The sequence below is a fragment of the Bactrocera latifrons genome, unplaced genomic scaffold (genome assembly GCF_001853355.1).
Source record: "Bactrocera latifrons isolate USDA-ARS-PBARC rearing strain unplaced genomic scaffold, ASM185335v1 scaffold_14, whole genome shotgun sequence".
Taxonomy (NCBI): domain Eukaryota; kingdom Metazoa; phylum Arthropoda; class Insecta; order Diptera; family Tephritidae; genus Bactrocera; species Bactrocera latifrons.
Window position 1 is genome coordinate 406,585 of NW_017534852.1, and position 17,880 is coordinate 424,464.

At 34.1% G+C, this 17,880-nt stretch overlaps 2 protein-coding genes across 4 annotated transcripts in view; one reads left to right on the forward strand and one right to left on the reverse strand.

The window, feature by feature from the left end:
• LOC108965439 overlaps nucleotides 1-17,880 on the forward strand; it is a 128,284-nt gene that overhangs the window by 32,162 nt on the left and 78,242 nt on the right. For 2 of the 3 annotated variants that reach the window (XM_018927857.1, XM_018927859.1), the window contains exon 2: nucleotides 1,337-1,594. The exons of the other annotated variant lie outside the window; for it this stretch is intronic. In XM_018927857.1, coding sequence (XP_018783402.1) covers nucleotides 1,337-1,594 — 258 coding nt within the window. The remainder of the gene's footprint in view (nucleotides 1-1,336; nucleotides 1,595-17,880) is intronic. 3 annotated transcript variants of the gene reach the window in all.
• Nucleotides 16,583-17,880, reverse strand: part of LOC108965440 (venom carboxylesterase-6) — a gene marked incomplete in the record, with an annotated part of 9,312 nt that continues 8,014 nt past the window's right edge. Inside the window, 3 exon segments of the mRNA XM_018927861.1 lie at nucleotides 16,583-17,056; nucleotides 17,118-17,250; nucleotides 17,527-17,851. Of these exon segments, the coding sequence (XP_018783406.1) occupies nucleotides 16,834-17,056; nucleotides 17,118-17,250; nucleotides 17,527-17,851 (681 nt within the window).

Below are 17,880 nucleotides of genomic sequence, written 5' to 3' on the forward strand. Positions count from 1 at the left end.
AATGAGATATCTGTAAACTCTGTACTTAGTTCTTTAATTTATTTCCAATAATAAAAAAATCTTTATTTTTAAACAATAAAGAGTTTGGCATTTATCTAATATAATATTAAGTAAATGTTTAATATTTGAGATTTGAGGTTCCATTCACGATATAATAAAAGTATTTAGACAAGACATCTCTTGCAACCAAACTTAAAAGCTATACTGTATTCCATTAATAGGACCACACTGTAGCAAAATTTTCATGGATAAAACTTTTTTATTCCAGAATAAGTATGCAAAAATGTTTGTTTTTTAGTATAAGGGACCACTTATCGAAATTCATTAATATAAAATAATCATAAATGGAGACCAGTCTCAAATCACTAACAACTCAAAGCACCCAATGGCTTTTGGTACAACGTTCTACCATGAATCCAAACCGTGAAGACGCTTCATATTTGTTATGATCTTATTCCAGTAATTTTTATCTTTAATTGTATTATTATAGCTTGGAGACCTGCTATATACGATGAACCAACTAATTTGTTAAAAATCAAAACCTTTCTCGTTAATAAAATTTTATAAAGTTCATGTCAGTTTATTTTGTTGATATAAGTTCAGTTATTTTATACCTGTCTCATTCATTTATTTCATGTATGTCAAATAATTTTCTTTAGAACAGTTTATACCGGTTGATCGCATTTATACCGGTTCATTTTATGTGCGCGGTTTTAATAGGTTTATTGCATTTATACCAGTTAATCTATCCACATGCGTCCATATTATTTTATTACCTTTATACCAGTTTTTAAAATAGTTTATACGAGTTTATTTAATTTTTGTGAGATAATTTCGTTAAAGTTTTTTTTTAGTTTATACCAGTATATTTTATACCAGTTTTTTGTTTATACTAGCTAATGTATTTTATGTATATCAGTTTATGTCATTTATACCAGTTACGGAGTTGTTTGTTCGACTCGCCACTCACTATAAATATATGCTAATATTATTTTTATATTTTTTATAAATATATATTTTATATTTCTGTATTGAAAAGCACATTTCGGTCGAATACCACACAATCTGCAAAATTCCATTAAGGAACATTCCCTATAAATTTATTTTCCACTTACAAGAAAAAAAAAGAAACGTTAAACCTATATATTATTTATGCAAATATTAAAAAAAAATATTATTTTATTTCCATTTTATACGTACTGAAAACAATAAACCAACAACAACAATTGGCCACAAACGTGCATACCATAAAACAAATGGACATTTTTCATTACCAATTGGCTACAAACATTATCAACAACAACAAAAACAAATCACTTGCGTCTATTGCGTACAGCGCGAAGTGACAGCGACGGCAGCGCAACCAACGCCACCATGGCAACAAATGTGGTCGCATATGAAACGTTTATCGCACAATTCGAAAGTGAACTCGACCAGCACATTGACATTCACACTGCCGAAGACTGATATTGGCGGCAGCAATGGCAAGTGCATGAACCTGAATGGCCTATATCCGGATAGGACGGCGTCGTTGAAGAACGCCATGCTGCATACGCATGCGCATGCGCAACAAGTCCACTACAAACCTGATGTGGTATGCAAGAAGAAACTATAATCATTTCTTTTTACTTGAATTTGCTTGGTTCTTGGTTTTCACACATCTTTTCTTCCACAAATTGATTGATTGGGTCACTTTGGCATTTGCTGATTTGCTGTTTGACTATTTCAGTTGCTATATTGGTATATAGATTCATTTTTATACACGATGAATGGTATTTGCACATTATCGAGTAAACACAGATATTTATGGTAATTGGTTGTGGTTTCTTAAAATTATTGGTTGTAGTTTTTTTAATTGCTTTATTTTTATATTTAAAAAGATGTATATATTATATACATATATTATATATTATACATATATACATATATATATATTTAGTATATTCTTAGTTTATATTTGGTGGATTTTTCGATATAAGTTAGGCATTAGCACTATACAAAAATTATAAAAATTTTAAATTTGAAATAGTACTTTAAAAACAAAAATTTTGAACTCATTTTTTAAGAAATTCTTTCTAACATTTTTTTTTATAATTTACATTATTCGAAAAAATGAAATATTTTTAAATCAAATATGCAAAATTTCACTGTGAATGCCGTCTTATAAATGAAAATTTGCACAAAATTTTGAAAAAATAATTTTTCACATTTTCTACAAATAGTTTTCCCTATACCGTTTACATTTTTGTATTAAAAAACAAAAATAATTATAATATTGGTAGTTATCTGGCATCAAAATTTTATGGTAGTAATTGCTCCTTTGAAATTGTAGTTAGTTGTAGTATTTAATTAGATTATTAGAAAATTAGAAACATTTTCAAACCAAAAATTTATTAAAATATTTTTTATTTATATTTAAATTTATTACAATAATATTTTTTATTTAAATTCTGAATTAGCCTCCTTAAATGTACCTTATTTACCTGTGAACAATTTTTCTTTGATTTGGCTAACTTAGTGTAGAAATAGGACACCGGTATATTCTCCAAGGTAAATGGAAAGCTTTCTCAGTGAATCTAATATTTTTTAAAATTTTATTTAAAAAAGAAAAAAATACTATATTTTTCATGAATACTTAGGACAACTGCAATTTCCTTTTTTTTCTCGTCCTAAAATTTCACTTCTCTAAAATAACACTCGAGATAAATCTCAAAAAGAAGTCTCATTGATGTGAGAAAACTCTTTCATACGATATATGTACATATATATACGTGACTGAATCTCGAAGTATCATTAAATCATTAAGAAAACATTTTTTGATTTCTTCTAATGACATTGGAAGCCTAAATTGGACTATTCTTGTAGTATTATATTTTAAAAAGACTTTAACGTTCGTTTACAAACTCTTTTTTCTAGACTTTTCACAACTAAGGAGTCTAACACAACTAACCAGTCTATTAAAATAAGTATTAGGAATAAATTATAAAATAAATTGTAGCACCGAATATTTTCCGGGTTTGAGACCTGCATGATGTTTCATTTTTGCTTTATGACTCCTGTAACCCCTCAAGCAGTCTAATGATGTTGAATCACAACTTCTTGGAGGCCAGTCAATATTACAATTTCTTGAAATAATCGAATCTCCAAACTTTCCCCGCAATAATTCGCTTTGTTGCCCCTGCTGTGTGGCATGTAGCCCCATCTTGTGGGAACCAGATGTTGTCAGGCTCAACTTCTTCCAATTGCGGTCACATTATCATCGATCTTTAGTATCCCGCTCTCCACTTGATTTCGGAAAAAGTACGGACCGCTGATTTTATCAGACCAAAAACAACACCAAACTGTGGATTTTCTTTGCATCATAATTGACAGTTTTGTTTATTTAACGCATCACTCAGATTATAGTGAGCCTCATCAGAGAAGAATATTTTCTTATTAAAAATCGTTAACGTTTTCAAGTTGTTCCGAGGCAAAGCCAGCAAATTCACGACGTTTACGGTAGTCCAATGGTTTCAGCTCTTGAGTGAGAATAATTTTATATGGATGCAAGATCAAATTCCTGACAACGCTTTGGTATCGAAAATTGCGGTCTTTAGCAACAATTGCCGAATGGCAGTAATATTTTCATTACTTTGAGCGGTTCTTTGTCTTATTGGCACATTATATAATATATGTATGTAAATACATATGTACATACATATGTCCTTATTCAACTAGTGCATAGTTTATTTGAAATCAAGAAAAAGAAGAAACTGATGCAAAGTCAGGAAGTGGATAGGCACAATTTCATTAGAATTGCATAAATCTTTTGCAGATCACTCGACTCTGATGCTGTTATTGATCCGGCAAATTTTATAGACAACATTCTAATATTATCCATGACCGACTTGGGAAAGTTGCGAGGTTGACTGCTCTTTGGGTTAATAATTGAAACTTTTTGAAAATAGTAATCTTGGAAAAGAAATAAATAATATTTTTATTTAGTTTTGTTCTAAAAAACCGTCTACTAAAATTAAGAAACGTTTAGTGGCGATGTAAAACTGAAAGTATGTATTACTCTAATAAAAAGAAGTGGGACGGAAGAACAGAAAATAGATTAGCAACTCTGTCGACTTCTTTTAGGCTTTTTTCTTGGAGATAAATATACATATGTACATGCAAACATAAGTACATACAAACATACTTTCATATCACCTTGCAGAGCTAAAGACATCACTGGAAATCATAAGAACAGAAGAGGTTTAAATACACTCGTTCTATTTTAATATGGTTAATGTTACACTTCTAGCAGCTAGCTTACGCTGAATCTAGTTTTTCCCGAGAACTGGAAGTTGTGCACGCTGTTTTCAGATTCATGTGATTTTCCTTTATCTATTTAAATACATTTGTACATAAAAGAGACATACAAAGCCATATATACTTACAAACCTGTATCTCAGGCCAAGTAATTGTGCTTAAAATGAGCTCATGGACATGTAAACAATGTTAGTAAACAAACAGTTTATAACGGTAAAATAAACATTAATTAAAATATCACATGAACATAGAAACGTGCACACGTCTTAGACGTCGCTGCGTCACTTAAAGCATAAAATGGTGTACATATGTACACACTCATATACATATGTTGTTCTAAGTAGGTGAATATACAATGTAGTTATTAAAAGCATCAGGTTTATAGCACACAATAATTACTTTGAAGAAATTGAAAAGAAGGAAACTTTTGTTCTGAATAATGCTAGTGTCTAAGCATGAATTTTCAGCCAGTCGGCAATGCAGTTAAAACTGGTAAGTATAAGTTTTCTGACTTCAATAAGAAGCCTCACGTAAAGTAAGAACATTGGCCAATCCAAAACAAAACGTAGAATACTTTCTCGATAAAGCACACGCTTCACAGATGTGATCAACGGCCGCAATTGTTCCACGTGGTAAAATACTTGGGTTTGTCGTTTCATCTATTAGCAGCAAGAACGCGTTTCATACCCAAAATATCCAGTCGAGCTCTCTTGCAATCTGTCCAACACTTGCCTGTCGATTTTCAAGCATCATATCCTTCACCTTTTAATATTTTCATCATAAAAATTTAATATTTTTATACTCTCGCAACAAAGTTGCTAAGGAGAGTATTATAGTTCTGTCCACATAATGGTTGTTTGTAAGTCCTAAAACTAAAAGAGTCAGATATAGGGCTATATATACCAAAGTGATCAGGGTGACGAGTACAGTTGAAATCCGGATATCTGTCTGTCCGTCCGTCCGTGCAAGCTGTAACTTGAGTAAAAATTGAGATATCATGATGAAACTTGGTACATGTAGTTTTTGGCTATATAATAAGGTTAAGTTCGAAGATGGGCAAAATCGGCCCACTGCCACGCCCACAAAATGGCGGAAACCGAAAACCTTAAAGTGTCATAACTAAGCCATAAATAAAGATATTAAAATCAAATTTGGCACAAAGGATCGCATTAGGGAGGGGCACATTTGGACGTAATTTTTTTGGAAAAGTGGGCGTAGCCCCGCCCCCTACTAAGTTTTTTTGTACATATCTCGGAAACTACTTTAGCTATGCCAACCAAACCAAATTCAAAAATGGAAGAAATCGGATAATAACCACGCCCACCTGCCATACACAGGTTATGTTGAAAATCACTAAAAGAAACACTAAATTTTACGGAAGAAATGGCAGAAAGAAGCTGCACCCAGGCTTTTTTTAAAAATTGAAAATGGGCGTGGCGTCGCTCACTTACAGAAAAAAAACCATATCTCAGGAACTACTCCACCGATTTCAATGAAATTCGTTATATAATATTTTCTTAACACCCTGATGACGTGTACGAAATATGGGTGAAATCGGTTCACAACCACGCCTTCTTCCAATATAACGCTTTTTTGAATTCCATCTGATGCCTTCCCTGTATAATATATACATTAGGAAACAATGATGATAGCGGAATAAAACTTTACACAAATACGGTATTTGAGCTGAGGTATCCCTTGTGGAAAAATTGTCAAGATCGGACTATAACTTTTCAAGCTTCCTGATATCGAACACGAAGAACTCAGTGCCTAACCTAACCTAACCTAATTTTTCACCGAAAATATCGGTAAATCTCTCAGATATTTTCATGTAATTCAGAGGGCATCATTTTTATACTCTCGCAATAAAGTTGCTAATAACGGTTTATATCATCAGATATATGGTTACATATACCAAAGTGATCAGGATGACGAGGAGAATTGAAATCCGGATGTCTGTCTATCCGTCCGTGCAAGCTGTAACTTGAGTAAAAATTGAGATATCTTGATGAAACCTGTTATCCGAGAGTATAAAATATTTGGTGACATCCGAACTTAGCCCTTCCCTACGCCCACTCGCCCAGATCGAGGCGTGTACTTAACGATCTCTCGAACGTCTTTGAACGCTTTGTACGACTCGTCACTGACTTACTGACTTTAATACAAATCTTTATTATTGCCTTCAAAGTAACCTCCTCTTGCGCCAATATAAGCATATAAATGCTAAAAAATGTTCTTCCAATTTACAAAAATATTTCCACTCCGACTAAAATGTTATACATACAAGTATGTTAGTAAAGGTTAAAGACACTCTGAAAAGTTGAATACGGTTTGGAGAAAAACACAGTTTTCATATACAACGACAAAGATATGCCGACTAGACCGAACTGCCAATTTACCGATGGCATTTTTGAAGCAGACTTATTCAAAATATACCTGAATAATAATAACTGCTTTGAATACTTTACTTTTGGCCATATTTCAGGGTTCAAGAACAGGAAAAAGTCGTTAGGCGTAAGATCTGTAGAATTTGATAATGCGTGGACATCTAGAGACTAAATTCGTACAATTAAGCCTGGGTTTGCTTGGGTTAACGACACGATGATGTGGTTGAGTTCGCACGGCAACCATTGTCTAGAGCATCGTTCACATTCTAGATCGTCCTTCATTGCCTAGAAAGTCGTTCACATGCCCATATACCCATGGTTTTAGAAACGATAATACACTAAGTTCACTTAATATCTTTAGAGTGTCTACTACCTTGATCAATCTCTTTTTACGACATTTTCCGTAGCAGTCTTTGCCATAGCAGCCTCTAAAGGACGTGCATAGGGATTTTTGCCTTCGTTGACATGTACGGAACCTTACTCGTATAAATGGTGCCACAGTCTAGCAAAGTATCCGTAGAATACTTCTACTAATATATCTATCTTTCTAAAATATCGAACCTGTGGAACTCAAAGTCATACCGTAAAAATTGCGAGTATGCACGTGCGCTTTGAAAGTTAGGTAAAACATCTGATACTAATGAGTTCATTTCAAGGAAATTATTCCAACTTTTGAGCCTGTTTGGTATATGTAATGCTTGTTAAACTTTAAAAGAATAATGTTTCAACAATTCAAAGCGGATCAACTGCAGCTCAGTATATTCCATCGCTAATTCTATTATGGGATCTATAATGAAGTATGTAGTAAAAACTATTTTGCTTCAGTTTCTTCACCGTAAACCCAAGTCTCTTCAAGTAAAACTTCAGATCATATTGAAATCAATTCATCTGGTTCGATTCAAAACTTTTTCCGTCTTCTCTTTGGTAGTAGTAGCATGGCCTCAATAAGGAAGCCTCTTTCTTTGTACGCATTACGTTGACTCAGAATTCTAATAGTGAACCAAGAAATAATGCCGTAAATATGTGGAAAATTTGAAAATTATAGCAAAAAAAAAATCGTTTAACATTGAATATGTTAGTAAAGAAAAGTGCTTTCAAAAGTTGACAAAGTAATTAGTTCCAATATCATACAGAATTTAGGCCATTTGAACAAATGTGCAACCACAGGAATGGTTTCATAGGTTTTAGAGGACCTAAACGGCCATTCTTCTATTAGTACAAAAATTTAATGAATGATTGATTTTGGAAAAAGGGGAGATCGATTATCGACTCTTCCTTTTTTGACATCAATACTTAGTGAAACAAGGCTGAAACATTTTCTCACACTTTCTGACATCAATGTGATTTTTGATTTGAAATAAGACCGAGAGAAGACTTATTAAAAGCAGAAAAACAACTTGAATCCACACTTGCAACCACACAGTTGATTCTTGTTGTCTTTTAGACTCATTTTCGAAATATGAGATTCATCTACATTACATTTTCTGATTTCACTACCACTCTAACCTTAACGAACCTAACAGTTGTAACAGTTCTTTTACCACCAAAAAACGGAACTACATCCATTCAATTGCTGCTTTTGCTTATTTCCTCGAGTTTGGAAGTTGAAAGTATAAAGAAGCATTTACATAATACCAGCATGTCACAAAATAGCAGCGAATTGCAAATTATACGAGTAGGACAAACTGAATGTGCATGTCTCGTAACTCTTTATCTTCCACTTGTACTAGGAAACTCTATCAACACAACCCCGGCCAATTGTTTCATAAATCCCCCACAATAAAAAATAGCAACAATAAAAATACGGGAAAATTGATGCGACATGACGCAAAAAATTTTCTTGTGCCAAAAGCGAATGACAGCTGACTGTCAGTGGCGCAAGCCACCGCCTCACCTTGCTAATCGAATTTACCAAATGCCTTGCAGAAACCTGCACAAATTTCGCATAAACTTCGCAAATTCTTTTTAGCCGCCATTCAACTGCCAGAGACATGTCGTCTGCGATCGTCGGCGCTCTCCATAATTTAATGCCACCTGCGACGTGAATGGCGAAAGCCTTAAAAAGAGTTTCACTGCGCAACACGCACTCGCAACATCAACAACAACAACAACTCAGACTACGCGCGAGTTGTAATGTCAATATTTATGTTTATTTTACTACGCAAATATATTTTTGTGTGCAAGCTTTCCATTTCGCTTGGAAACACGCTTTTCCGTTAGCTTTGTTGGTTAGCTACTCTTGCACGTATGCAAATTTAAAGTCATTATCATCCTTTTTCCTACTCCACGCATTTACTTTTCCCAATTTTCTGCAACATATTTGGCACATGGTGATTTCACAAGGAGAAAACAAAAAAATAATCAAAATAAAACAAGCACGAGGCACACTTGTCAAATGTTACAATTTTATCTATTTTGGGTAGCGATTGAATTTGTATATTGCCTGGGGCCTTTGTTGAATGCTTTGCGGTCTTTCTTCTGAGTCAGATTATTGAGTTTGAGCCCTATCTTTGAGTGTACACATGTACATACTTATGTTAAGCCTGCTTTAATGATGTCGGGTCTTCTTGGCCGCTGAGTTGATATCTTTATATATTAGAGAAAAGAATAGAGAACCTGTTTGTTTGAGGATGCAGCCGTGGATAGAAGTTCACGCAAGTGAGGAAAGTTCTCTGAGCGCCGTCCACTTGGGAGTGGACAGAAATGATCCTTCTACATATGGCTCAAGCAGCTCACGACTTCCGGTTTTAGACCAAGTATCTCTGGCTAACCGCAAAACATCATTTTGAATTCGAGCTAAAGTTAGTTGCGACCCAAACGTAAAAACACACCCTTAATCAAAAGAACAAAACAGCCTAGGATGAGAGACCCCCTTTTCGATTAAATAATTCGAACTGCATATCTGAATAGAGAAGGTACCATATTTTATAAGAGGATACAGCTGCTGGTATACGCCGATGATATTGATATAATTCACCTCAGCCATCGCAGTCTGTAGACTGGATAAGGAAGCAAAGAAAATGAGTCTGATGGTAAACGAGGGCAAGATGAAATATCTCCTGTCATCAAACAGACAGTCGTCGCACGCGACTAGGCTCCCTTGTCACAGTTGACAGTCATAACTTTGAAGTTGCAGATATTTTTTTTTTATATCTTGGAATCAGCATTAATTCCAACAATAACGTCAGTAAAGTAAAATCCTCTCTCGACGAACAAAAACAAAACTCTATGAGTCACTAATTATTCCTGTCCTGCTATATGGTACAGAGGTATGGACAACATTACGAGTTTTCGATAGGAAGGTTGTGAAGAAGATTTATGGGCTTTTGCGCGTTGGCCCCGCCGAATATACGCAGTACCCGCCTGATTAAGCAGAGGAAGAGGAAGACCTCCATTCCGTTGGAAGGACCAGCTGGAGAAGGAGCTGGCTTCTTCTTGGCGCGTTATTGTTAAGTATGCGGTTTATACGCCAGTAAAGAAGAGGAGGAATTCTAGAGGAAGACCTGAGGTATTGGAACACAGGCAATGAAAAACACACCGCACACTTTGGGATAGTGTTGATGGTGGATAAACCAAAAAGCTCCTACTTCTAGATAAAAGAGAGCTTAATAACATTGTTGGGGTCATCATAGGGTACCTACCCTTAAGGTTCCACCTTCAGAAAATGGGAAAATTAGAATCGACAGAATGCAGAGAATGATGAGATGATAAAAAAGAATCCATGCGAATGACCAGAACTCAGCCGTATGAGACGGGACATATTCCACGGCTCACATTACCTCAACTTAAAAGTTATTGAGGTGGAAAAGAATCCGATTTTGTTTAGCAAATCCACTGAGTTGTTGGATAATGCTTAAATTGGTTACCACCCGAGATCACGATCAGCCTAGCAATGTTTTAAGTGCGGCCGCATTCGGTCCTGCGTTCATGCACCTCCCTTTCCAAACAAAAAACAAACCAACAGAGAATTAACAGCAAAAGAGTTGTTTCCATCCTTTTCAAACAATTTCTCTAATTCTCAATTTCTTTTCCGGGAACACCTGTAAATTGAAAGCCACAAGTACCTTTAATAGAATTTAGCCACTTTATGGCTTTATTAGGCACTATGAATATGACAGCTCTCCATGGTACTTTCCATTCTCTTCGAAGCCATGTATGTATATATAATGTATAAATATCTGCTTGTAAATAAATGTGTATGTACGTAGATAGCTTGCACTTTAGATGTCAGGGAAAAGTTTGCTCTGGTAAAGTCACTTGTGTGTCGTCTAGTCAGCTGATGTGAAAGCAACAAGAAGCAATTTCATGGACACTAGGTCGATGTCTTCCGCGCCAGCAATCAACTGTCTATCGCCTGCAATAACTAGTTAGTCGTTTGTTGTTATAATTGTTGTTGTGCAAACCGCACATAGGAATCATTATTCAGAATCACAAACAACATGCGATGCCGTTGTGTCGAGAGCAATGCACTGCACGGCCGAGTGGGCCGGTAATAATCTTATGAGCGCACACACACATACATACACACAGAATTATGGGGGAAAACACAAATATGGATGCATTTACAGTACATGAATATGAAGATGTGTGGTTGCTTGTTGCCGACTGCAATAAGTTTTGCACTGATAATAAAATGCGTGCAAAAGAAATAAAATGGTGAATGTGGAAAAAGTTGAAAGCGGTGTGAATTGGCAAAAAAAGCAGATGGCGAAATCTTCAACTTTGATTGACACTGATTGATACTGAATGGATTTATTGTGTACAAAGTCATCATGAGTGCTGTAAATGCAATAAACATGTGCACACGTACCACTCTGCACATAAACTTGTCACGATTATATTTCTTCTTATAGAAGTTGGAATAAATAAGTAAATTAGATAAAATTAAAATAGAATTGCAACTAAATAATTAAATAAATAATAAGATGTGGAAAACAGCTGCCTGAAATACAATTAATAATTTTTTACAAAAAAAAAAAAAAATATAAAAAAACTTACGACAACCTCTGCTACACCGAAGTTCTATATCCTACACTAAAACGAACTATTCCTTATAAGACATTGATTCCTATTGTTCACTTTGTATGTCAGCTATATGATATAGTAATAAGTTCTAAGTTCTGAACAATTGCGAAGAGATTGTAGCGAAGCCAAATTTCGAAACGGTGACCCGTCAAATAAAAAAGTTTCCCATAAAAAGGCTTGATCGTTCAGCGTGTATGGCAGCTTCCTCAGGAGACTAGGACGTGTCAAAAGTTTAAGATCGGCATATTTAACAGCCAAGTGCCAAATCTTGAATCACAATAGTCATTAGTGTTTAGTATATGCTTGTCTTTCTGAAGTACATAAAGCGCGTTTGGCGGTTTTTACGACGACTGAAACTATTCCGCAAAGAAGTTCTATTAAAATTTGCGTGCGGAATCAAATTTCTGGTGCCGAAACCTTCAGAATGTTCGAAATACCTTTCGTATTAATTGTTTGTCGCGAGCAAGAGTTTTTGATTGGTTTAAATTATTCCAAACGGGTCGAGAAAGCGTTGAAAACGAACCACCTCATGGACGACCTTAAACATCAACTGATGATCAACACTTCAATAAAATGCAGGAATTGGTGCCTGAGAATCGAAGATTAACAGTCAGAGAACTTACTTGCAGCGTTGGAATATCGGAAGGTCTAGAGAAAACCGTTTTGAAAGATCATTTGGGCCTGAAAAAATTAAAATCACGATTGCTTTCAAAAGCACTAAATTTAACGCCAATAAGAAAATCGTCTCTGAACCAGGATGTTATTAAACGTATTATTACTGCCGATGAGTCTGGGATCTATGCTTACGAACCAGAAACAGTCGCAGAGTAGCCCAACGCTTGAGAACGACAGGTGAGAGACTGATTTGAATCTTCCTCAATTGATGCGCCAGCGGCAGCAATATTCTCGGCACTACGTGCACTTCTTTGTATCACTGACAAGGGAACGTTTTGTACTGTTTATGTGGATTAAAAATTTTCCACTAGGTGCTCATTTGTTGATCTGACAGGACGATTATGACGACCGTAAATTGGACGTTGCGCTCTTAAAGTTGAGGCCATTGACTCCGAATTTCGATAGTAAATTTCAATAATTTTGACTCGGATCGTTTATCTTTCGAAGATAAAATGGCAAACTTTACTGAAGAGAAATATCAAAAGAGCGAGAAAAAGTGGGTCCTTTCCTGTTACTATCAGTTTACTTTTACGCTCCTAAATGTAAGCAATTTGTATTTATTTGTCATAGAAAATGAATGCGTACTAAAAAAGTAAAGTTGTTTCCATTTTTTGAAAATTTTGAATGTTTTTTCAATCATACTACTTGGTTCTACGCTTCGCTGTATAATATAACTGGTACTTCATTAAAAGATTATAATGGTAAACGAAAAGCTAGGTTTGCTAGACTACTTATATAAAGGTTTTGGGTATCAGATTCAACGTATTGAACAATTTAAATTTATAACTCATATTATATTGTACGCTCAAAAGATTACACATTATTCATTTATTCTTACAACATTTATTTTGTAAATTAAGAGACTACCAATGAAACTACTTTTCTCTTTTTAAAATTTTTTAGTTATTATTTAAGCATGTGAAAGTTTTCGGTGTTAATGGCTGATAAGATTTTTTTTGTATTCATATATATGTTTTAATTTTACTTTTGCTTATTTTATAATTTATGGAATCTAATCACATTTCAAACACATTATTATCAAATTTTCGTCTGAACTATTAAAACTAATAACTAAGATTCCTATTTTTATCTTTTCTTTACAGGTGAGTCCCACTGCTAATTGCAATTTACTGCTGGATAGACCAGTTATACAGATACTGTATACACTTACTTTCAATTCCAGGTTTTTATATTTACATACAAACAAAGCATAAATTATTTCCTCATATAAATTAAGCTCACTTTATCAGTTTTAGTAAATATACTTACTCATATAAATATCTRTTAAGATAAACAAGGAAATATTTAAATACCAGCTCACCTTAATGTAGTCATTTGGTATGCAAGTAAAGCATTTATCATTAACATATATTTTCATATTTATATTCATTCTACATACATATATACATACTTATATATTTACTCAACCTTATTTCTTAACGCATGCGAATCAATCTATCAAAGATAAAGCGCAGATAAGATTTAAACGGCGACTACCGGCGCACATTTTTATCTTAATCAATTGCGCCAAAATAGATATCTACATACAAACATTTACATATAGCAAGTATCTGTATGTATGCATAAATGTCGCCACATAAATGCCGGTTTTATGTGCATAACAATTGTGTTATTTTTTATCGTTTTCTTAATGAGTAATGTCGTGTCTTTTCTTTGTGAAATGATAAACACATTTCTATGAATGAAAGTCTATTCATTAAATTCCCGTTATATTTTTAGCTGTTGGTAAGTAAGACATTTTGGAAGTCATGAAAATTATAATTGTTGCATTTATTAAGTGGGCTGCAACTTTGTACGCAGCGCACAGTGGGTGTGAAGTATTAAAATATTAAAAAACAATCACAAAAAAAAAAAAAAAAAAAAAAAAAAAAAAAAAAAAAAAAACAAAAAAATATTAAAAATAAATATTTATAATTTTTTTAATATTCAATCTCTAATTTGAATATACATACTTATACTTATTTTCTAATTCAGTAAAAATTTGATAATTTCCTTATACAACTATGAGCAGCGTTGCAGTCTTCTCTCAAAATCTTATGTAACCGATTCAAAAGAAAACAAATTAAATTTTTATACATTGTCAGTGCAGTCATATAGATACCAATAACAAGGCACCTTTCATTAGGTATACATTTTTTAGAACCAAAACCAGGAAACTGCAGAGAAAAATAGAAATAAGAGAAAACAGCAGATTTTTTTTTGCTTCACCATAAATTTTGCTCTAGAATTCTATCATTAGAGTGGATCGGATCAAGAAATAAATCACTTGGTTGCTTGAGATAGAACATCAGTTCGATCAGGCTGGAGCAGCTCATAGTTAATGGTTCCTTTTCCATCCCACTAAACACTCAGCATAACCTTTCGGGGTGTCAATTCTGGCTTTGCGACCATTTGTTGAGCTTCACCACGCTTGAACCATGCCTTTTCGCACGTTATTATTGTCATATCTGATCTATTTTCCATCTTTCATTACCATTCACTTCAGCAATGGTTCGATCTCATTTTGATTTAGGAAAGAATCGCAGATGTTAATTCGGTCCATTCAAATTTTCACAGAAAAATCGTATGGTACCCAAACATCGAGCTTCTTTTTGTAGTCAGCCTTTTTTAAATGGTTCAAGAGCATTTGATGATGAACGGTAAGTTCCTTAGCGATGTCATGGGTGCTTAACAGATGGTCCTAGTCAATCTTTTCCATAATTTTATCGACTTTTATAACGATAATATTCACGCAGTGAAGGAAACTTAACCAAGGGTGTACACGAAAACCTGACGGACAGCACGACAAGCAAAATCGCCTCATTTCGAACAAATAGTAACCTGAAGAGATTCAAGAGCTGTCATTTCATTCAGAAAAAACAACGGTTCGGTGTGGTTTGTGATCCGTTGGAATCATCGGCTTATATTTCTTCTAAAATGATGCCATGGAGAACGTAACCGTCAGTGGCGACCTTTGTCGCACCATAACAGCCGATTATTTGATTTCTAAAGTTGAAGCTCGTGACGCATCAATCATTGGAATTATTGAGCAGAGAACACTTCGGTGAACAAATAATTTCACTTTTTGTGTTAGTCGATTGGCCGCCAATATCGTGTAATATATCACACCGTTAGACTTTTTTCTGTTGGGATATGTAAAGTTTAAAGCTTATGCGAACAATCCCGCTTCTATTCAGGCGTCTGGGGGTTGGTATAACTCAGTTAGACTGACATAATAATCTAGAAATAGTGTAGAAAGTAATCAGATTCTAGATTTAGAGACACCACTATTGCAAGAGATATTAATTTATTCACCATTACATTATTACCTGTATCTTCTACTGAAGTCTATGGGATAGAATCAAGTACAAGTATCCGTAGAAACTTAAAGCTCCATCTGACTGCAGCACAAGTATGGGATTCGATATTACCTAAACAAAAAAAAAAATAATAAATAAAAATAAAAAAAAATAATAATAATAAATAAATAAATAAAAAAACAAGAAAAAATGATAGCTTCTAGTTGTTCATGTCTTTTAAGAGATTGTATATTTCAATTATGTCGTTTAAGAGCCAGCAGTATATTTTAGGGATATTCGCAGTTGAATACCTTTATTTCGGTACCCTCCTTTGGTACTAACTCCAGAAATTTACTTGCCTCGTAAATTAATTTCAGACTCAAAAGTTTGTTAACCAGTTTTGGTTACAGTTTGTTAGCCACTTTTGGCGACACAAGAAAGTGAAAGTTCCAAGCACAACAGGACTTTCGCTCGCCAACACTGTTGTGTTCTTCTCCATTGGATTTATAAATTTGAATATGTGCATTTACTTGATATGTCCTCGCACATGATTTTCTTTTCATCAAATCAACATTTTATATATGTTAGATGCCTTATACAAGTACATGTGCTTTTGAAAACAAGTTACCTTCGTAAATAAACATGCGAGCATACTAGTTTTCTTGAGTGGCATACATCTGATCTTTATCCGCTCCACTGATCAAATAGCCGTGTGGATAGGTGCGCTAAATTGCCATTACCTCCACATTTCATCTAGTACATATTTTCTTTAGCATTATTTGTTGTAACTATCTTACAACTATTACCATTTATAAAATTATCAGTACGAGCGGGTTATACACTATATAAGCGGATTTGAGCCACATTGATTCGTATGCAAGAAGTAAAAAAAAAATTTAATAAAATAAACAAAAATATTTGTATGTATTTTTATTGTCAAAATGTAGATTATCAATATATATATCTGCCACAAAAATCGAAGATCAATTACATCTTATGAAGACCAACCTAGTTAATGTATTTTTAACATTCAACAATTTAGATTAGAGATTCCGTCTTACTAAAGAGATAAAATTGTAGGCAATAAATAGATGGCATTATCCATCTAAACACACACTGTTACAATTATTGAACTAATGTAATTTTAACTTTTACAAAATTCCGGCTGCAACCCCCGCAATTATCAACGCGACTAAAGCAGAGAGTCGTAGTGGACTTACACCACTAGCTTCTTGTGCAAAAAGTTCATCCCACAATGCATATCGTTCAAGGTAAGGAACCTGACCCACATGCATCACGTCGTTATTGTAGAGTGCTTTAATATCATCAGGGTCTACTGCTGGCCAATCAATAGTATCGCTCGCTTCAAATGAACTAAACAAAATTCGGAAGTTTAGAGTCACTGCGTATTTTCGAAAGCTTACCTCATACTCACCCCCAAATGGCAAAAGTTTCGAATATATGTACCATGCGCTTTACCATAAACATATTAGGTGAGTCCATTGCAAACTGAGGACCATACCATCTGCTCGGCATAACGTATTTCAAGTCATCCGCATGAACGACGCCTGTAAAAGAAAAAGTCATTTTATATATACGATGCATTATTTTAATAATTAAATATACCGTAAATTTTAGGAAATTATGAAGATAGATTTTTGTATTTTTTGAAAACCATTTTCTGCTATACTCTTAATAAATATTACAATAAAATTACTCATGACTTCGACTTTCAGACTTTCCTCTACTCATGTGAAGCATTAAATGATTGGTCGCATAATTCAAGCGATTTATAATATTTCATAGAAATCTCAATAAATATAAGAATATAATTTACCAATTACCTTGAGAATTTCCATTGTGATCAGGCTTCAAGCTGGGGTTGCTTTCATAATCAAAGCGGTAATAGAAAACATTCATGAGTCTACTAGCCAACCGTACCAACTTATATACACCATGACCAATAAGACCATCCGAGAACACATGTCCAAATGGGTATAGATTTCCCTCAGTTATGTTTGTATGATTTCCGAAATAAAATAGCTCTAACTTTTCACCACGCCAAACATTATTTTCACTTTCCATTCCAGTCGACCAATTTTTATACAAGAAAAGTTCTGGTGCGTAGCTTGCAAAGTTTTGACTGATATCATTCAGTAAGCCAGTGTTRTTTTCTTGATCTGCAAGAGAGAAGTATT